Below are 23,391 nucleotides of genomic sequence, written 5' to 3' on the forward strand. Positions count from 1 at the left end.
CGGAAATTAGTTTTGCTCCTGAAGCTACGGTTTTTTTAAAATCCTATTTTTAGTCTATTTTTTAGTTTATTTTTTGGAATAATATACCAGTTAAAAAACGCTATGTGTAACAGGGATTTGAATAAAGGTAGGAGCAAACTTCTAGGGTAGCTATTTTTCATAGATGGTTATAATAGGGAAGAGCCCTAACCGCGTACTGGGAATGGGTTCCATAATGAAACATTTCTGGGAATGGGTTCCAATGAAAATATTTCCTTGATGTTGTGCTTACAGATGCTGAGTTACAGATTTCCTTGATGCTGAGTTACAGAAGATTCTTTACATGAAATTTTAGAGAGGCCATTTTTCCTTAGTATATGTTTCAGTGAGTGGCCGTAAATGGGCGAGTCGTGGTGGTGCCTGCCAACGGAAGGCGGCTATTTATATTATTCATTAGCAGAAATCACAATTTAGAGGACAGCCTAAAGATACATTCAGAGTTACGGCGGGATTCGAACCTGAGAGTTTGGCGGAACGCTGCCAACACTCCTTCACTTTCTTTCACTTCGTTATCAGAATTTAAGGACCAAAAAAAGACAACATATATTTTTTTTTATAGCCGTCGTTGAACAGCAGACCCAATTTTTGGGTTTACGACTACTAATGTTCAACTCCATCATCATTATATCATTACATATCATTACATCTCAAAAATATTTCAAAATATAGAATAGCTCTGTATTTACACAGAGCTCACCTACTTCATTATTTACTACGGGTAATAATATTTTTTTAATAATAAAAATATGGTTGCTAGCACATATTCGGGTGGTAAACAGTTAAAAAAAATTTTTTTTTCGGGGGGAAATTGTTTATGTTTCAGTAAATATACAAATGATTATGTAAATATACCTATACATACAGTCCCTGGCCAAATTATTAGACATACTATAAGTATGGATGTAAAATCTTAATTATCAGGTGATAATATACAGCATTATTGCTTTCGCGCGGCGGCTGAAACCAGTTTACGACTTGTTTATTTCCATGTATCAATTGGTTAACATTGTAATGCAATACGTTAAAAATAAATACAAATAGGAAGCATATAAAAAATCTCCTCAGTAAAACCCCATTACGTGTATGTTTAAATATAAAAGTATTGTATATAAACTCGCGCAAAACATCTATAATTAAATAACTATAGTGTGTCTAATAATTTAGTCTAATTATTATAATATAATAATAAAATAAATATCCTATATTTATGTAATACATCGTTTAATTTATTCAGTCGTCAAATTTATATTATATATCGTCTAATTTATCCAAGTGATACAGGAACGTAAACAAGTGCAAACCGGTTTCAGTTGAGTAAAAACAATAAAGCTGTATAGTATCACCTGATAATTAAGATTTTACATAGAATATTACAGTGCGTCTAATAATTTAGACAGGGTCAGTAAGTCAAAAATTATGTCTACAGTTTTCAAATTTAGTAGTATAAAAATATAAGCGTTTTTAGAATAATTTGCTGAGCATTTACAGAATAGAATGTTGATAGAACAGCTTTGCGGCTCGAGGATTAACAAAAATGCCAATCAAATAGTGATCTCATCCCCTCTGTACTAACTTCGAATCTGACATTCTCAGAATTGCATCGGGATTCTAAAAGAAGATGCTGATCTCCCCCAAATTCCGAGTGGAGGCGCCTCGGCAGTCCATTGGCTGGAAGTTGAGGCCACGCGACCACCACCCCCAACTCAAATTCTCAGTCATGGCCAACGCGGCCAACGAGAGACTTCGACTTGTGTACGGTCTCCTTGCATTTCTTTACTTAGGCCTTGGACTTGATTTCTACCTCACTGCCAGACTTTGGGTATCAGTGATTCCCGCAGAGGAAGCTCAAGAGCATCAACTCAGCATCCTTAAAAGAGAAAAGAGATTTTACAATGAAGAGCGGGATGAACCAAGTGTGGAATTTTTCCCACAACCGCAGCCGACACAGAAAACGGATGGATATGTGTGGCTTACTTCCTATTCCAGGATACCGGTGAGATATTGAAAATTATTTAGTGTTTGCAGGGGTAACAATTTGTGTTAAAATTTATATTTTTATACATTTATTTGGGGACTCTTAGTTATGAGGGTACAATTTCATTCTTAATGTTGGAGGGCTTGAAACTCCTTTACAAAATTAGTTACATATTGAGAATAAAAAGATATTGATATACATATATCAACAGAAGATGTATATCACATGAAGATGTCGATAATTTGATATCGCTGAGATATTGAAAATTATTTAGTGTTTGTATGGGTAAAATTTTGAGAGAAATTTAATATTTAAATATGAAGACCTATTCAAATATTATATGTCTCACATTCATCGATATACCTTTAATTAATCAAACATTAAATTAATCAAATCCCTATATACATTTATCTTTATACCTTTTATCTTTTAATACCTTTAATTAATCAAATTCATCGATATACCTCTTTTATTAGCGATTTTCGTTGTAATAAAACAGTATAGTACATAATTATTGATGGTATTATTTAGAAGAATTGCAATTAAATTATGAGGCAGTAAAAATGTTATGTTTTTATTAATACTTTTCGATGGTTATACGATGGTTTCGATATTAATGCTTTTTTTATTGACCTGTATAAAATGTATATATAATATGTAAGCCTACTTTCATTATTTTAAGAATAAGAATGAAATGGGAGATCCAGATGGAGAATGAAAGAACATTCGAACTAAATTAGGATGCACAATGCTCCATGATTATTACATAATCATTATTTTTTTTTTGATAAGCAGAGCAAGTAAACTATGAGAAATTCCGAAATAAATTATGACAAAAATTTTAGGCTCTAAGACTCGTACTTTTTTATCATAAAATCTATTTTAACCACAACATGTTACGTTAAAAAATATGATGTACCCTAATTTTTACCGTAATAATTACAGTAAAATCACTGAATCACTTTAATTAAATAAATATTACTTTAAATACGGATGATAAAGTAATAAAATACGGATGATGTACCCTGAGTAATTTAGACCGTAAAATGATTCGGAAGTTTCTGCTGTGTAATTAAATACATACTTTATTACAAAGATCTTCTTAGAAATTCTTCAGTGAAAAATTCGTGCTTAAACTATTTTCGAATAAATAAAGCAAAATGTGTGCACAAAGTGCACAAATTTTTATTATTATGTAAATTAAGTAGAGCATGTTGCATAATTATTGCAAATATCATTCGTTATCATGGTAGCTAAATTATAATTTATGATGCTCAGTAAATGTTATGTGATCGTAAATTTTCTTCCTTTGACAATAAAGAGATAGTATAATCCCTGTAATTTTGTATGTTTTTCAGAGATAACTACATAATAAATTTCAAAATTAATATTTATGCAGTAATGAATGCATACATTTATTACATAGTTTGTAATTATAAGAAATTTTTAGGAATGTTGTCTTTAACTCATAATTTATTTATATACGCCAAAAGTAATTAATTTTCCTTCAACTTTTTGTTATAATGTCACTTTATTAATCAGGGCTGATACTTATCCCGAAAAAATAAGAAACTGTTAGTAAAAATATTTCAATTTAATCATTACTTCAATAATACTTACAAAATATACTCACCAAATATATACTCACAAAAATTGTACTCACCTAATATATCACTACTTATTAATAAGTAAAAGGTATATAAAAATTACATCTTTTGTTACAGTAGTTTCTATATTTTAATAGTAACAAAAATTTACTCCTGTCAAGTGAAAGGAAAATTTGAAATCTTCTTATTTCCAGTTTTTAATCTTTGCCGGGTGAATATCAGCTGATTAATATAAAAGTTTAAAAGTTAATACTTACAAAGAAATTTCAATACGCAACACGTACTGAATTTATTATGATTTTGGATTAAAATGAATTAAAAAACAAATTTAATTAAATTAAAAAGAAATTTTTTCATGTAATATTTAGATTATTTTTCATCATACATTATGAGAAATATGACCTGCATATTAAAGAAAATGAAAAGAGAAATGAAAAGAAAAAATGTAATTAAAATAAATATTCGTTTTTAGAAGACTAAGAACTTCAAACCAACTCAGAATGAATTTTTATAAGATTTAGCAGAAGTTGGAATTAAAAACACAAATTAAAACAGTTTTAGATTATATAAATATATTGAAATTTATTAATTAAAACATTATTTAATTAGAATAAATTTGGAGAGCAATGATCTCTACTTTGCCCTTTTATGGAAAGTTATCAGAAATTACGTTAGAAATGTAACAAAATAGTTGAGTATGTTTCAATGACAAAATATTAATTTCAGTTAAATAAAATTCTTATTTTTTACTTTTCTCTAAAAGTGAGTACAATGACTTTTTTTGTCCTAATAATGTTTCGTTTTAAAACGAATTACTTTTGATTAATAATTATGTGCGTCATATTTAAAGGATGATTTAGTTTTCAGATCCATATAAAATGTTAAAGTTGTGTAGAATATGTGTGTTCTTGAACATTAGTACAATATAAGAACTAGGGCTGGGATAGCCTGGTCAGTAGGGCGCTGGGCCCATATCCAAGAGGTCGTGGGTTCGATCCTCGCCGGCCGAAGACTCTCCGTGTAGTAAATGGTGACTGATGCACGTTAAATCTGTCGAGTCCCAAAGTCCTCCATGTTCCCACAACAAATCAATACCTCTGGGGGTACTGATCCTGGAGTTTCCTTGTCTTCTGGATTGGTTCAAAATTACAAGGCTACGGAGTTGAACGTAAGTAGTCGTAAACCCATTAAATTGGGTCGGCTGTTCAACGACGGTTATAAAATAAAAAAAAATATAAGAACTAGGGCCGGGATAGCCTTGTCGGTAGGGCGCTGGGCCCATATCCAAGAGGTCGTGGGTTCGATCCTCGCCGGCCGAAGACTCCCCGTGTAGTAAATGGTGACTGATGCACGTCAAAGTCCTCCATGTTCCCACAACAAATCAATACCTCTGGGGGTACTGATCCAGGAGTTTCCTTGTCTTCTGGATTGGTTCAAAATTACAAGGCTACGGAGTTGAACGTAAGTAGTCGTAAACCCATGAAATTGGGTCGGCTGTTCAACGACGGTTATAAAATAAAATGTAAGAACTAGGAACTGTGGTGGGTCAGGGGATAGAGCTTTCGCCTCCCAATGAAGTGACCCGGTTTCGATCCTGCGATGGCTGGTCAATAAGAATTCCGCACTCGCTCCGACCACAGTGATGACGTCTGGAGTCCCCTTGCCATCAGGCTAACGGCGGAATGTCTTCGCGACTCTCCTCGTCATGCAATGCAAATGCGAGTTACTTCCATTAAAAAGTACTCCACGAAGGCAACTTTCTCCCAACACTTGACCCAGAGTTCTCTAGTCTTCTGGATTGGGCTCAAAATTACAGTGCTACGGAGTTGAACATTAGTTGTCTTAAACCCAAAAATTGGGTCGGTTGTTCAACGACGGTTATAAAATATAAAATAAAATACATGTACTAGTGATTGTACATGACTATTTGTTTCAAAACAAAATACTTAAATTTAGACTATACTTTAAACTATTGTGACGTCGTTTATTATGCATATGCCGTTTATCCAAATTTTAAATAAGGGCGGAAAATATAATTTTTAATTAGAAATGTACAATTTAGAAGAAAGTAAACTAATAAATGATGCGAAATATTTTTTTTTAAAAACCAAATTAATTAAAATTAATAATATTTTTATTTTTTTTTTAATTATCACATATAAATATATTTTAATCTTTGGCATTTTTTGCGTATTGCAGGATTTTTTTTAAAGTGTATTTCTTCACATTTTGCCATGAAACAAAATGCACAATTACAATTTTCCTAAATAATGCTTTGTCTAAAAAATTACTTTTGATTTCTATTTATGTCCATTATGTTGAAAAGATGATTCAGTTTGAAAGGATATGTAAAAAATGTGTAGAATGTGTGCATGTTTGAATTTTACTACTATTACAATACAAGAACTAGTGATTGTACATTACTGTTTACCTCAGCTCAAAATTAATAAATTTAGAACATACTTTAAATGGTTGTTATTATGTAATAACCATCCATGTACATAAATGCTCAAACTTGAAATAATGGAAGAAAAAGTTATTTTTACTTAATGTAAAGCTAAAAAGAAAGTACATTTATAAATGTTGTAAAATGTTTTTTTAAAGTTTAAATTAATTAAACTAAATAAAGTTCTTAAGTTAATTTTTATTATCGCGTAAAAATGGTGTATTTTGTTTTAATTTTTTGTATTTTTGGAACATTGTAGGAAATTTTCAAAATGTATTTTTTAAGTTTTCCTTCCGTGTCTTATGTAGCAATCGCATACAATCTTTTTATAGCTTAGGGGCTAAATCTTGTAATAGATGGCGCTTGTTAGAGTCGGAAAATAGCAGATGAACACTTACTGTCGAATCAAATCATCACATCAGTTCATATGAGAAAAATGAGCTTCCAAGAGAAGAGTAGTTAGAGGTTGAATTATTGTACATTTTTTCCAACGTTAAATTCTAAAAATAAAAGTAATCGTTCGGAATATAAACTAAGCAGTTGATTTGACAGAAACCCAGAATGAATCTTTTAAACGCAAAAATCAAGTTTTGAGATATTGTGCCATAGTTTAATGGAAAATATATTAATGACCGTCAGATTGAAATGCTGAAAGCGTCGTTTTTAATGAAAACCTAGAACGATTTGTCAAAGAGAATTGATGTAAATAACATGTTTTGGTATAGTAGAAATGTTAAAAGTAATGTACGTAAAAGTGATTCCGGAGAAGTTGTTTTTGTTTTAATATCAATATATTTTATTTCAATATCAATATAATTTAAATTATCTTTATTTAAAATGTTGACATTTCGTTTTATGAATATAAAAAATAAATTATTTCAATTTTAATTTAAACATTTTCGGTTTATGATTAGGGAAAATAAATATTCACATAGACTTTGATGTTATTTAAAAAAATTGCAATGACATCAATGCTTTGTTTAATTACTTAATTTCAATCAAAGCAATGATTTTAAAATGTAATAAAGCTAAAAATTTAAAAAAAAACGCTAAAATTTAGGGCTAACTATATTAAACTTACTTCTAAGTTGGATTATACAAATTGCCAAAAATATACGTTAAGTTTATTAAATATCTTTTGCTTGTTAATTAGAATAAAAGTTATTTGAGGATTCGAAAAATTTTAGGAGCATTGGAAGAATTAAAGTTCTCCCGTTTATTAACTGAAAATTTAATTCATTTTTATTTAAAATTTTCATAAAATTTAAGCAAGAAAAATCACGATAAATTCAAATTGAGCGATGATAATTAAGCTATACTGTTGTGTTTTGTAGTTTAAATGCAAAGAAATCCTAACGAAAATATAAAGAATTTCTTTAATTAAGAAATCTTTAGTTTATGGAAAATATATTTAAATTTCTATTAACAGTTTATAAAAAAATTTGAAGAATATCTTTAGAGATTAGATGAATACAGTATTTTTAATTCCAAATTAATCATAATTTAAATTTTGAATCTCAATTATCGGAATATAAAGAATGAATAATCTTTTTAATCTACATAAAATTATTGAAATGTGGCTATTTTTAGAAGCATTTAATGAAAAGTAATGAAAAATTTTAAAAAAACTGATGCACCTAAGCCATTTAAATCTGTGTAACTGTTCATATTTATTATAATCACAGTTTCAATAGCATTAGAATGCATCTTTGAAGGAAAATTAATTTTTTAAAACTTTACTTAGTATTTTATTAATTTTTAATTTAAAAAAGTCTTTTATTCAAATATGAACAAAGAGTTGCATTCATGACGATTATAAGAGGAATTTTTAGTAGAATAATTTGATAAAGTTCTTCGAATGGAAAGTATTTTCCGTTTTCTGCAGAATTTATTCAGAGCAAGAAAAGCGAAAACTTTTTAATACAAAATAAGTTTTGTAAATTAAAATAACGAGATCAAAGCACAATTAAAGAGGCAGAAATATAAATTTCTTTACCTTTTCTTTGTGCTTTATTCACATTGTTTTGCTTTGAACACCAAGTATACCCCACCTTTGTTTGCATAATTGTGTGATAAAATGCATAATCTTGCAAAACAGAAGCGTAAAGATATGCTTGATAATAGAAAAATTACATTATGTTCAAAACGCCGTTTCAAAAGCTCAAAACGTTGATGTTCTGTCTCAAGAGTCTCCAGACTTGAATTAGTGGTGAAACAGACGTCTGACGTACCATGAGAATGAGTGCCTTTGTTTTGAGTGCTCAAACCGTGTCGACTTTTTTCAGTTTAATAACTATTAAATCTAATGTAGTTTCACCATTATCAAAGTATAAGAGTATTATGTCTTAGTTGTTTTTTTAAACTAATTTATGTTGCTGATGTGTTTTTGATATATTCTATTATAGAGTAAAATTACATCCGTTTTAAAGTTTAGAAATATCCATTTGAAATTTTTATTTAAATTAAAAAAAATAGCAACTCAAGTATTAGAAACGTTTTCATTTGCTTTTAAAAGCGTTAAAAATATTAATATCCTTGCAAAAAATTTTACTGTGGAAAATTTCAAATGTTTTAGAGGTAAATGAAAAATTTCTTACATAATTATTTAAAGTGAAACTAAACTACTAAAGAATTATAATCTGTATACATAAGTTTTAAGACTGTTTAAGTAAATTTCTTTTTTTTCTCTACACTGCCTTAGCCACCTGGTTAAAGGGAGTTTTCTCTCTTCCTAATTTACAAAAATCCTCTCTAAGGTAGTATTTTTCATACCAAACAAGTTACAGAAAAAATCCATCCTCCCATTAAATAATATTTTTACAGGCCTATAGTAGGCTATTCAGAGGAGGTAGTAATTGCCATATTTACCATAGATATCTTAATAGTCTTGGTCAAAAATTTAAGCAAAAAATACACACCTATAGGTCTCAAAATATTAAATATTTAAAAGATACCTCATCAAAATAAGACGAAACATTAACGGGTAAGGCTAGGTATTCTAGAGGAGACAAAAGGTTATTATCAGAAACATTTTCAAAATGTATCCGATAATCAAACTGGTTTTAACGTGTAATAACATTTTTTTTCAATTGGCATTTTCAGACTTCGGTAATATTTTTTCTCCTTTAATAATTTTACGTAACTCTCAGGTGCATGCACACTCTAAAAAATGAATACTCAAATACCACGAAACTGTTTCTCTGTATATGCTCCGAGTGAATTTTTCGTCAAAATGGTGAAATATCTATTATCACTTTTTCAAGTAAACGAATTTCGTCAAAATTAAAGAAATATTTCTTAATTCTATATTTTAACAATTTCTAATAACCTCTTTATCATGAGTACCATATAGGTAGACCATTGTTTCCCCAACAACGTAAAAATGAGAGATAGAAAGAAGAGAAAAATTTTCGCCCATGCCCGAAGCGGGATTCGAAATCTGGGATCTTCGTAGTACGAGGGCAACTACTTGACCACCATGCAGTCCTGTCGGCTTACTTCATCGGTTCATTTTCGATCGTCTATAGTCTTCATTCTAGTTAACTATCTCCTCCTAACCAATGACGATGATCTTTCGAGATGAGGAAACATTTTCGTTATATATTTGAGTTCACATTTCGTCCCAAATCACGGGATTTCGTGACGAAATTATTCTCAAAATTAACGAAACATAGCTTAAGGATTGCGCGATCATCAAAAGTTATACATAGCTGCTGTTAATGAATGCTTAATTTTTTAAACGAGTTTTAAACGAATATTTATTAAAAGTGACAGTTATGATGCAACTTGAGGTAATAATAGCACTGAACTACTGAATAATAAAACTGAATTACTGAAAGTGCTTCAGCTTAACCGCTCATTTAATTTTAAAAATACAATATTCATATTATCGGGCATTTTTAAATAGGATAGCAAATATCAACAGAATTGTTCGAATTCGCAGTCTGCGAAATAGTGGTCCTCAAGAGATTTTAATATTTTCGATGCAAGACTAATTGCAACCTAGTTAAAGTCTTTTAATGAATTTCATTAAAATAAAAGCATTCTCGACTTAATGCTGAATTCTTCAGAAGCTTAAGACGATTAAAAGGAGCAATTGAGTTTATAACGTCAACTTAAAAATTAATATTAGACTTCATTATTGTAATAGTTATTTAGAAAATTAAATTTTTGCAATTTGTTTAAAACTATTTCATAACTCATGTAATAAAAATAACTGTTAAATTGTATACATTTTGCATTAAAAAGATTATTTGAAGAAATATATATATATTTTATACCCAAGAGTTCGCAAATATTGCTTAATAAATATTTATATCTATATTTAGTTATAATATTGTACACATATCATTAAATGAGTCCTTTTAATGATTATAAAGAAGGAGAATGGTGATTTAACCTATTTCACTAATGTGCAAGATTATATTATTTTGTGGGTGGTTAAAATAAGTGAATTATATCTAATATAATTAAGCTTAAATGAATATAATTTGTGGAGTATTTGAAATGGACCTAAGATGTTTAATCAAATCTCTTAACTTATTTAAAAAGCAGAATAGACAACTTTTCATCCTATCCGGATTAAATTACAAAATATTATACCGTAATTTTTACCATAATATTTATTTAATTAGACTGATTCACTAATTTTACGGAAATTATTACTGTAAAAATTATGGTACATCAGATTTTGTTTTTGTAAAATGTTCCGGTAAAAATTTATTTTACTGAAAAAGCACTTCTTTTTGCATTGCTTGACCGAAATTTGTTTTATCAAGCAAAAATATGTAATAAATGAAGTACGCAAAGTGGATTCGTAAAATGCGTACTCAAGCAATTTGAAAGATCTTTTTGCTTTGTAATCTTCCTTCTTGTTATTATTCCTTTTAGTTGTTTAGTTTATTCTCTAACGAAATTGTCATGATTGATAAAATCAAATCAAACTTATCAGAAATATCATTTGAAAAATATAATTTTTATATATAGTACTCCATTAACGTATACATAAAAATACATTATAATATACTAATATATACACATATATATTAATAAATAAATTTATAATACATAAATCTACAGTAATATATTATTAATGCAGATTACTCAAGTTTTGATGGAACTATTAATTTAAAATTTATTTACATACTTCAAGTAATGGACAGAATTGAGTCATGTTATTAACCTATTATATTATTTGCAAAGTGTACTATATATTTTTACTGTTTAACTGTAAAATCTATTGGAAAACGCAAAAGACGAATTGTCATTTTGTAATTACCTTGCTTAAACTCGCTTTGTTAAGTTTAAAATGAAATTAAAAATACACCGACATGAACTGCAAATCAAAATTCAAGTGCTGAAAACTCAAACGTTGTCAAAGTCTGACGCATTACTATCGAAATAAGTGCGATTAAATAATAAAAATCAGATTGAGTGTCAGAGGTGAAATGAAAATATATAAAATTGATTATTGTTATTAAATATATAATTCCAAGAATCTGAAGTGGTAGGATAGTTTTTGATAAAAAGAAAACTTTATTTATTTCAAAAATATACAGATTGGAAATAACATATATTATTTTGTCAATTTAGGAGTATTAGGGCAGATTGTTAGTCACTCTTTCAGAGGCTCCATATTAGGTGGGCAAACGTTGCTCCCACAGTAAAGACAGATAGTACAGAGAATAAAAAAACATCCACATCTTGTCCGGGATTCGAAGCCTGAACTTTTCTGATGAAGCACTCAAAAATAGACGGGAGTTTTCAAAAATTTCCAGATGTGAATGAGAAGAAACAAAAGTGTTTTGAAATATAAAACGCAAAGTTGTCAACGAAAAATGGAAAATAAAGGTGAGGAACAAAACTGGAAAAACCCAGTAGCCAAGAGAGAATAAAAATAAATATGACAAAACAGAACAAGAAAAAACACTGACTGATTATTGTTATTGTTGGTATAGGTTATTATTAGTTTAAACCGATAATTACTTGTTTTTATGCCTTTATTCATTTCGGTCATGTCGAAAATCTAATAATTAACAGTTTTTAAAGATTTCTTTTTCTCAAACTTTAATATTATATTGCGATCTATTCGTGGATTAAGTGTATTTCTTCACAAAATTTTTTGAAAAAAAATTCTAAAAATGCTAATAAGGACGATGATTACGGAACATTCTAAATCTTTTAGGGTGTGCTAAATTCCAAAATATTAAGAAATTAAATATGCACTTTAAAATTAGTCTTAAATTAAAATCAGTTAAGTATGAGTGAAGTTATGAGACAGTTCAGAGCTTGTGGTCTCTTAGAGAAATATGAAACATTTTTTTTAATATATTCTTAAAAAAGTAACTGCTCATTAGACTGGAATGACAGAACAGAAAAAAAAGTTCATTTCAGTTATTAAATTTTCTTTTCTTAGCAAAAGTGTGAGGAAATTTTCCTATACTTAAAGAAAACATACTCGTAGTTTCATTTTTTATTAATTTTCGGCGGAAATGAGTATTTGATTAAACTTAGTGGAGCAGTAAATGCTTCCAAATCGGTGTTTTCCTTTTAAATTCCAAATTAAAAGTCCCTCTGCCGTGCATGCCGGAAACTATTAGGAAGCGGATGCAGAGTTATTTCAAGCAGAAAAAAATCAAGATGCTTCTAACATTTAATTTTATGCTTTTTGGATTAATTCGGAAGGAAAAATGTGTGAGAGAATTTTGGTGGAATAATGGAAGATAAATTGCCGTTTTAAACTGGCTAATAACTTCGTAAAATGCCGAGTTCTCATCTCAATAAAATCCAAATGGATTTAGGTTCAGATTATTGATCATTCGATTAATAATTTAAAATTTGAATTAAATATTTCATTACTTTAGTTCGAAACATATTATCACGTCTCACTTCAATTACACAATTCCATTAAATTCCCACTAGTTAACTCCAACTTCTGCCTTAGACTTAGATTTTATCGGGAATAACTTATCTTGCATTTGGATTTTCTTGGAATGACTTAAACCTTGAGTTTGAATTTTCCCTAAATAAATTTTAGCTTGTATTCGAATTTTTCCTAAATACCTTTGATCTTGCATTTGGATTTTCTCTGAATAACTTTGACCTTTGATTTGGATTTTCTCTGAATAACCTTTGACCTTCAGTTTAAATTTTCCATAATAAGCTTCTAACATTTAATTTTATTATTTTTGCATTACTTTATAAGGAAGAATGTGAGAGAGAATTTTGGTGGAATAATGGACACTATACCGCTGCTCTTAAATAGCCAATAACTTTATATAATTTCGGGTTTACCTCCCAATAAAATCGAAATGCGTTTGGGTTCAGAACATTGATCATTCAATAAATAATTTAAAATTTACATTAAATGTTTCATTACTTTAGTTCATATCGCATTCTCACGGCTCCTTTCAATTACGTTATTGAATTAAGTTCTCACTAGCTCCAAGCTTATACATAAACTTCTGTGTTAGGTTTGGATTTTTACTGAATAACTTTAACCTTACGTTTGGATTTTCCTTAAATAACTTTGACCTGCCATTCGGATTTTCCATGAGTGACTTTGACCTTGCATTTTGATTTTCATTGAACAATTTTGACCTCGCATTTGGGTTTTCCCTGAATAGTTTTTACCCTCAATTTGAATTTTTCTTAATAAGCTCCTAATATTTTATTTTATGATTTTTCGATTAATTTTGTAGGATAAATATTTGAAGAAATTTAGAAGGAAAATGGAAGATATATTCTGCAATTTTAAACTAGCTGATTACTTTATATAAATTCCGACTGTTATCGCCTTAATATCCAAATTGATTTAGTTACAGATAATTCACTTTTTGATAATTAATTAAAAATTCACATTAAATGTTTCATTTCTTTAGTTTGAATAAGGATTTCACATTTTACTTACAATCACGCAAATTGAATTTATTTCTTATTTATTAGTTTAACGTTTATGCATTATTTTCGATCTTATGTTTGTATTTTAAATAACTAATTTTAAACTTGCATTTGGAAATTTTCTGAATAACTGTGACCTTATGTTTTGATTTTCTTCTAATAACTTTAACCCGCAGTAGGGATTTTCCTTGAATAACTTTGATTTTCTGTTCAAATTTTCTTGGAATTATTTTAACTTCATGATTTTCTTTTCCTTGAAAAACATTGGCCATATATTTAATTTTAACATAATATTTAGATTTCCATTGAAAAAATGTGACCTTGTAATTGAAATTTCCAGGAACAGTTCTGAGCTTTTATATTTGCATTTTTCATAAATGATTTAGATCACATCTTAGTATTTTATTGAATAAATGAATGCTATTTTCGAATTTTCCAAGAATGATTTTGGTCTGATGTTTGGAATTTTGATGAATAACTGCAACCTTATATTTGAATAACTATTGACTACTTGAATCCTTAATATTCCCGTGAATAACTAATGACTCTATGTTTAGTTCGATAAACAATCATATATGAACATACAAAATAAAGGGCTTTGGATAAAAATTTCAACACTTTTTTTATGTATAGCTAGATTCAAAAGCACTTCTATCCACTTTTTCTCTAAAATGAAAAGTCGTAAGGGGCACCAAAGCCGCTGCTACTCCTTGTTTTGCTGCGCAAAAACTATACAACTTAGAAACTTGAAATTAATAAGGTGCGCAGAAAAATGTACAGGGATTTAGATGGAATGAAAAAATGAACATTTGGTTGTTGGTTCGAGAATTATAACTGTTAAACTTGTTGGAAAAAATATCATACGGGTCACTCTACAGACCTCAAGAATGCAACTACAGAGTTGAAATTTGGGACGCTGAAAGGGCCATATTAATTTATGAGCTCAATACTAAGTTTTTAAGTTTTATATGTAAGTTTTTTTTATCAATTCTAATTTGTTCAAAAGTTATTGTAATTTTGAGTGTTTTTTTGAGAATTTTTATAAAAAATATTTTCGCTTAACATTATATTTTGCATTTGGTGCTCCAAATTTCCAAGTCTTAGAAATTTGGAATTGCGGTGATGTCTAGAAAAATGTTTAAGGAGATTGATGGGATATGAAAAAAGACGATTCGGTTATTAGTTCGTAAATTATTAGATGTTAAATTGAACTAACTAAAAAAAATCTACTTTCAACTCTTCAATGCAACTACAGAGTTGAAATTTGATGTGCTGTTAGGACCATTTTGAATTGGATTTAACGAGAGTTTTTTTTTTTTCAAAAATTCTTATTTGTTCGAACGATTTTGTAATTTTTTTTAAATAACAATTATTTATTCATTGTTGAAAGTAAACTTATCTCTCTGATAGTTTTCATTTCAAAAGCTCGCGCTTTGTATCAAAATTAAAAAAAATAAGAAATAAAAACTAAGTAGAGATGAGAACTATTTCCATTGCGAACTGCTGTATAAGATTTATTCTGAACAATCAAAATTACTTCTAATTTATTACTGCTTATTGTGTCACATATTTTGCATTCCAAAGTTTAATTATTTTTCAAGTGCATTTGGTTATTTTTTAAATCCAGAATTGTTTATCCATTTTTTAAATCCACATTAATGAAATGCGCTTACGTAAAATTACAATAATTATATATTCTCTAGTCAAAATTAACTTTATTTTTTAGAAAGAAAAAAAACTGAGGTAAAGGAGGAAAAACATTTATGAAAGTAAAAGCTGATTCTGAGAAAATCAAGCACATTTGCGCACTAACTGGAACCGTTTTTTCCCATCACTGCCCATCTTCACTGAGTAATTACTCTAGGGGAGGTGAAGGATTTAATTTTCTAGATTATTGATTTGCCAAACTTTAGTCATCCTCAAAAAGGAACAGGTGGCAATCAAATCGTAATTTATGAAAAAAATTAAGATGAAAAGTTTTTTACATTTGATCTTCTATGAGCAATGAAAAGCCACTACGAGTGTTTGAGGGAGAAGCCTCCTAGTGTTTCTTTTTCAAAATAAAATAAAAATAAAACCGAATAGAGAAAGGTTTAATAAATTAAATTCCACTTTTTTCAGTAAAAATTTTTTTTTGGTTTAGTTTCCTGTCTGAAAAAAAATTCTAAAAGTCTCAAAACTATGTAATAAACCCATCATATTAAAAAATACTGCGTTTATAGTTTTTTAAGTTTAAATATTTTCCTTGTAAAAATGTTTTATTTTGGTATTAATGCTTTCATATTTTTTATGCGTATAAGAAAGGAATACATTTGTTTTTGAATTTCATTTTGGAAACAAGAAATGTTACTTAAAACAACTAAATTTTTTTTTTATTCTGCTAAGTAATTTATTTTTTGCTTTGGTGGAGGTTTTGAAGAATTTAAGTTTCGGAATTATAGTTAGATATTTTATTAAAATATCCCAGAAGTACCTAACAGATTACTTCCTTTTTATTCCAATTTCTAAAATATTAGAGTCTATTTTTTAAATTAAGTCAACTGTTTCGATGCTAGAATTTTGAATATTGTTGAGCAATAATAACGAAAATTCAAAATTTCGTTCAAAATTTATAGCACTCTTAACATTGTGATAAGCTGAACAATAATATCGTTCAAATTAATCCGTCTTAAACGTGATACTTCGGTTCAACTAAATTGAAAGCGGGTTCACTTTAAGCCCTTATTAAGGTCTTAGAAAATATACTGGTGTTGTGATTCAATGTATGGTTCAATATTTCTTTGAGGGCATAAGTTATACGATTTAAGATAAAAGATTCATCTTCAATAACTTCATTTATCAGGGCAGGTAGAACCCAGTTCATTTATGCCCTTAATGATATTATTGCCTTCAAGAAAATGGTCACAAAAGTGCCTATCTTTTATTCAAGAAAAATAATATGAAAAAAGGTGTACGTATAATATATATATTCATTTTCGATTTTTTTAAAATTTTTAGCTTGAAATTTGAAACTCTATGTGCCCATGTAATTCTGACTCCATAATGTATACAATTCGAAAAAATACTATATTACAGAACATAAACCACGTGCATTCACAAAGAGCATAAGTAGCTCAGTTAAGAGTATGAAATACATATCACAAATACATATATTTGGATAATCCTGACATCTAGTTTAAAATAAACTAAATCCAGTTACAATATAAAATAATTTGGTGCAGCCCTCTAGGGTAAAAAATAAGAATTAAAAAAGTTCCTGGCAGAAGATATATTTAAACCTTTTTTGGCGAATAACTTTTGAGCACTCTAGCCCGGAAATATCACGGGCACGAGAAATGGGAGACGAAAGGTCACCCCGTGATCTTGACGGGAGAGAGAGAAAATGGGCTAATTGTAATTAATTAATAGATCTTGGGTACTTAAAATCCAACATGGTTTTTGTTGTATATACTGTTATACCCAAACTAAGTGAATTACTAAAAAACAAAACTAACATATTATTAAAACATTTTGTATACCTGTGCTTTAACAGGACAAAAAAAACTAAACTGGTATTTATCAAACTTTGAAGTCATGCTCAAAACTGAAAGCATATACCAAAATAATAGATAAATCTAAAACAAGCATAAATTTATTTATTTTTCACATTTATAAGAATTAATAGTATTCCTAAAAAAAATAATATTGATTGGCCGTAGAATTAATGGTATTTATCGTAAGCTTCCTTTGAATAATAAAGCCAATTTTCCGTTATCATAACAAACTCCAGCAAAATTAGTAGAGTTGACCGTTAATTTACAGTGTTTGTAAAGCCTCCTAACTCAGAACAGGATGAACACCTTTTACCATTAAAGTTACAGAATAATGCTACAGACGCAGGGGTCCATGGTTCAAACCCAGAAAGCGAGAAAGATCTTCTCCTTGACGAGTGTCAGCAATACACTATTCTGTCTTATTTTATGGTTCGTCTTGATTCGACAAACAAATCGACAGTGTATCAGACATTGTCAACTCCCTAACTGAAGGTAACTTTTACTACCATAATGTTAAGTTACGGATATAGAAAAGTTCAGAATTTATTCTATACCATAAGTAATATATAATAGAATATTAATTTATTCTATAATTACATTGGATTGAAAATTATTTAAAAGACACAAAATATTTTTTACTGATAAAATTATAAACAAAGTTTAAATTTAATAATATAAAATTTGAATAATTTTATTTATTAAACAAAGCCCTTTTTTAAAATAAAGGTTAAATAAAGAAAAAAAGTATTGGATGAAAACATATCTCAAGAAAAAAATTTGCAGCTCGTTTAAAAGTGTCTTCTTATTCAGTTTTCAAGTTTGTAAAAAACCCTACTTATCTTAAAAATGTAAAAGAATTTTTAAAATATACTTTATTAAAAATTATAAAGCTTAAAAACGCTTACATATTAATAATTTATGCTAAATTTTATGAATATTTTTTAGTCCCGGTGAAGCATCTTATAAATATTTATGGTTTTAATAGTTCTCAGTAAGAATTATTTTTGTTATTCCCTTGTGACAGCTGTTATTGACATTTTAACAAAATAAAAAGAACAATCTTCTTTATACAGTAAAACATCCAGAAATAGTCGCAAGCCTATAACGAAAACAAAAAAGGTTTTTAAGCTTTTCGTTCAATATTTAGGAGTAAAAGACATACTTTTTTTTAAAGAAACAAAGAAAGTGTTTTGGATTCAATAAATTGACGAAAATACAAAAATTTTAAATGTGTTAAATAAAAATATAGCTGCATTTTTAGATTTAATTAACCATCACCAGCTCTTGTTTTTACCGAAGCAGAGAAGAGAAATTTAAAATAGATTACACTGGCGGAAAAATGTATTAAGTTATCATTTTGTGGTTTTTGAAAGAGTTTGTTATGTTTAGTTTTCAAGTTTGTTAAAAGCCTCAAAAGGATAAAAAATAAAATTTAATAAAATATAAACTTCTGAGATTTAGAACACTTATATATTAATTATTTATTCCGATTTTTAACTTCGCTTCCTCTTCGTAATGCGTCCAAACCTTTGGATTAAGGAAAGAGGAATAGTTTTTAATTTTTGAATTTAATCTCAAAATTTCATGCGATTTTTCTTTCAAAATCGTTTCCTATGCAGAGTATAAGTTCTTGAATTTTCATGAAATATGAATTTGAATCTCAAAGGGCTTTTCACAATTTATGATTTAATTAGAATTCAGATTAAAAAAACAATGTGTTCTTTTAGTAGAAAAGAGCTTTCTTCAAATATTTTGAACATAAGTTTGAAAAAATGTAAACTGGAAAGGGGTTTAACTTTTGCATATTCCTTGTAATGCACTCAAACTTCTTCAGAACAACAAAAATATATTTTTAGGAAATTCACTATTGAATCATAAAATTTTAAGTGGTTATTTTATTTATTTTAAGAATATACAGGTATGTTTGGATCACACAACATTTCATACTGTTTATGCTGTAATTCACTCTTAAACTAAGAGAAATACTAAAAAAAAAGCTTATTTATGTATTCAAACCATTCTTTGAATGATTTGATCGAGCGTATATTAATGAAACAGACGTAAGGTATACAACTGGGTTTGACACAATGTTTTTGAAAAGAACTTTAATTAAAATTTTAATTTCATTTTTTATCGGCAGGGGTCCTAAAATTATATATCTGAAGTGAAATTTAGATATTTTTAAATATTATTTTCAAAATAAAAGCTAATTTGAGCATAAAAGTAGCAATTTTTTTTTATGCCACGCTAAAACATTGTAATGCGAACAACTATCAATGTACTTTTTTTGCATATAACGAAATAGAATTAAATAGATTGTTCTGTATTAAATTTTTGAAAGAAAAATTCTTAATATTCTTATTTAAATCATGATAAAAATAATAAATTAAAATTTAGTTATTAGTGCTTAGTTCTAAATATAGCTAACAATATATAAAATCTACAGACAAAGTTTCAAAGAGTTCTATTATAAACTTTCTTTGTAATGTGTGTTAACGTAAAGATATTTCCTTAAAATCAGCGTTTTTCTGGAAATGCATTTAGAGTGTGTAATTTCTTTTCTGTATCTACTGCCAGCAAGCGAAAAATCAAATAAGACTTCGAAAGAATGGAGAACAAAACTTTAAAGCGATTTAGAAATCTAATGAACAAATGTAGTAAAAGTGAAACATTCCAGAGCTAGAGGGGGTCATGTAGGTTAAGCAATAAAAAAAGGCAACATCGAAAAAAAATGAAAATTTTCGTCAAAAATGCCAATTTTTACCCAGTCGAATATAGCAAAATTGCGCATAACTTCGCGCCATCATTGTAAAGTGCCAAAATTATTTAAGAACTAAAAAAAAAGAACTTTTTTCTTAGGGAATTTTACATGCAAATTATAAAATCATTTCACTTTTCCTTAAGACAGTTCTCCATTTAATTCTTTCTTGATTCATTTATACGTTAGACTCAAATTTTTTCTTATGTATCTGAAACCAAACATGGTTTTTATTGTGTTTGTTGTTATATTCCCCAAACTGAGTGAGTTAGTAAAAAACATATTATTAAAACTACCTGTTTTTTTTACCGGGTAAAAAGATTATAAAAATAATAAATAATCACTAAATCGGTATTTATCAACACTGTAACATCAGACCTGAAAAGCATATAACAAAATAACAGCTAAAATAAATATAAATTTTTTCCATTTTCATATTTATTGTTATTTGTTGCCCTTTTCTCATGCTTTACGTTATTAGATTAAGTAATATGTATTTCTAGACGGTCATCGCCTTAAAATAATAACTAACTATATTTAGTATAATTTGGAATCAGTATAATTATTCAAGATCATCTCACGATCTCACGAGTTACCACACTCACGATTTACCACTATTTACCACACGATTACCCACGATTACCAAAGAGTTTCCACACTCACGATTTACCACACGATTACTCCCGATTTACCTCATTCAAGAGATTTACTCCAGTACTTTTTCCATTCTGGTACCTACGCCAAAACTCGAACATACTTTGAAGGAATGTATGCTAATTCTTTTGCCGTTGGAATGAGTGAATAATTGAATTTGATTATAAGAGAAATCAAAATTAAATCCCATGACCTGCCTAATCACCATAAGCTTATTCAATAATAAGTATTTAATCTACGCTTTGGAGTATAAGAAGATATCCATTCCAGGAGCTATATCTAAAATGGGCACTGCCAAATAACAAGCCAATTCAGCCAACACTGCGTTATCTAATGTTAATATATGAATAATGTAGCTGAAGATTTAATGACAAAAGTGGTTGACGAAGAAAGTTGAAAATAAATATTGATATTGAGTTGGCGTAGCATCACTCTCTCATGGAGGCAAAAGAATTTGTGTTGCGTGGAATATCAAGCAGGTGAGTTGTCACAAGCGCGAAAACGTAAGTACACATGTTTACAAATTTTTGCATCGCGTGGGAACTTTTTTATAGTGGTAATTAAAAGCTGAGACAGACTGAGCTATAAGTTGGGGAAAAAATAAAAGATTAAGAGTGAATAGTTTATATCATCGAACAAAGAGTTCCAATATAGAAAAGTAATGGTTTTTTAGAAGTATAATAATTGTTTGCTTTCTGCAAGTTTTTCAACTGCATGTCAGTTATTTCAATTCAATTTCCTAACATTCATATCAATTGAAAGCTATGCTGTGATAATTTAAAGTTCTAAAATTTATAATTGTGTTTTTAACGAAGTAATGATTTTTTATTAGTAATTGTTTTTTTTAAAAGCATAATTTATGTTTTTCACATTGCATGGCATTGATTTAATGTTAAAACCTTTTATTTCAATAACCTATAACTAACTAATAATTTTAATTTTTTAAAACGAAAAATTAGTTTTAAAGATGTTAATAATTTATTTAAATTCTTAAGATTTTACTCTCTAACATATTTCAAATGGCTTTAATTTAAAGGGATGCTAACTGTGTGAGATTGCATAGCAATTTTTTGTGGGTTGGAGATCGTCAGTGAACAGGGGGTGGAGTCCACTAATTGAATTATAATTAGCCATACACTTGGATTGAAATAAAAAAGTTGATAATAATAAAATATTTAAACTTGAATAAAACATATATGATTTATTTAGTTAGAAAGAGATAAGGAATGATTTAATATAGACATAAATTTATAAAAAGAAAAAAATTCAAAGACTAGAAAACAAGCAATGCCCATAATATCGTGACAGTATGCCCGAGCATCTTTTTCAAAATTTCATTTGGACATCAAAGAACTTTACTCGACTTAAACTAGAGTGGTTGTTCTTTTGGTTTTCGAATTGTTCTCAATAGAATGTGAGTTCTTGAATTTTATTTTAAAGAATTTTTAATCCTAGAGAAACCCTTTTAAACTGCTTTATTTATTTTTTTTCGAGTTTCTCGAGAGAGAGTTATAGTTGTTGTTTTTTTCAGTTGCGTCAGCTGTTTTCGACGTTCAAACTAAATCTAAGAATTTGTGCTACAGGCTGACCAATTTCTTTTTAGACTTTATTTTGCTCAGAGAGCTCAGTTGAGTTGTCCAATTCCTTTTTTTTTCTTCAACAAGAAGTAATGGGTGGTTTTGACATAGCATTTAATGTTTAGCTGTGTGTAATGTGTGGCCAACACAAACTTTTATGAAGTTGTCAAAGAAAAGTTATTTTGACGAAGTTTGACGTTAAAGAAGATAAAACAAAACCCAGGTGTTGAGAAATGTTATTTTCTTCTTAGAAAAGTTTTCTTCGAATGAAGACCTATTTTGTTGGACAGAGATTTTATTTTATCCTCTTAACAAAAAATTAGTTTAGATCGTAAGTGAAATATCTATTCTGTTTTTCAACCAGTAGTAACAATTCTTAACTATTTTTAAAGTGATAGAGACGTCACTTTCGTGGCTAAGAAAAAAATTAAATTTAAAGCTTAGAAATGACAGATTTTTTTCCTTCAATTTTCAAACAAGTATTTTGGATGAAAAACAAACGAATCCATGTTATGAAAATATGTTTCTGCGTCTTATTTTGCTATCCTAGGCATATTTTGGAAAGGTATGAAGTATCGATTTGGAAACAATGCTAAGGAACAGTTAGATGCAAAAATAACACTTTTGGAAAAAAAGATTCTTATCCTAAACTGGTCCAAATATTTCATTTTATTTAAAAGTAAAGGATTATTATCCATAATGATTATTATTGAACAAAGAAAAAAAGTTAAATTACCGTATTATAATGGTAATGACATTCCTGCTAAAAAAAATCGGTAATAAAACCCAAAATATGTGGTTTTCAAATCGTTGATTTGGTAATTTTCACGTTCGTATGGTAACGATTTAAAGGAATTTTTAAAATTATTGTTTTTATTACCGCACATATAGCAAAATATACAA

The 23,391-nt window shown here is 28.4% G+C and overlaps 1 protein-coding gene across 1 annotated transcript in view; it reads left to right on the forward strand.

Annotated features, from left to right (window-relative positions):
- The first annotated feature begins 1,703 nt into the window (after positions 1–1,703).
- LOC107445460 (uncharacterized) overlaps positions 1,704–23,391 on the forward strand; it is a 204,187-nt gene continuing 182,499 nt past the window's right edge. Inside the window, exon 1 of the mRNA XM_021144441.4 lies at positions 1,704–2,032. Coding sequence (XP_021000100.1) covers positions 1,757–2,032 — 276 coding nt within the window. The 5' untranslated portion in view covers positions 1,704–1,756. The remainder of the gene's footprint in view (positions 2,033–23,391) is intronic.

This window comes from Parasteatoda tepidariorum, chromosome 7 (assembly GCF_982258835.1).
Source record: "Parasteatoda tepidariorum strain Cologne lab strain chromosome 7, Ptep-v5.0, whole genome shotgun sequence".
Taxonomy (NCBI): Eukaryota; Metazoa; Arthropoda; class Arachnida; order Araneae; family Theridiidae; genus Parasteatoda; species Parasteatoda tepidariorum.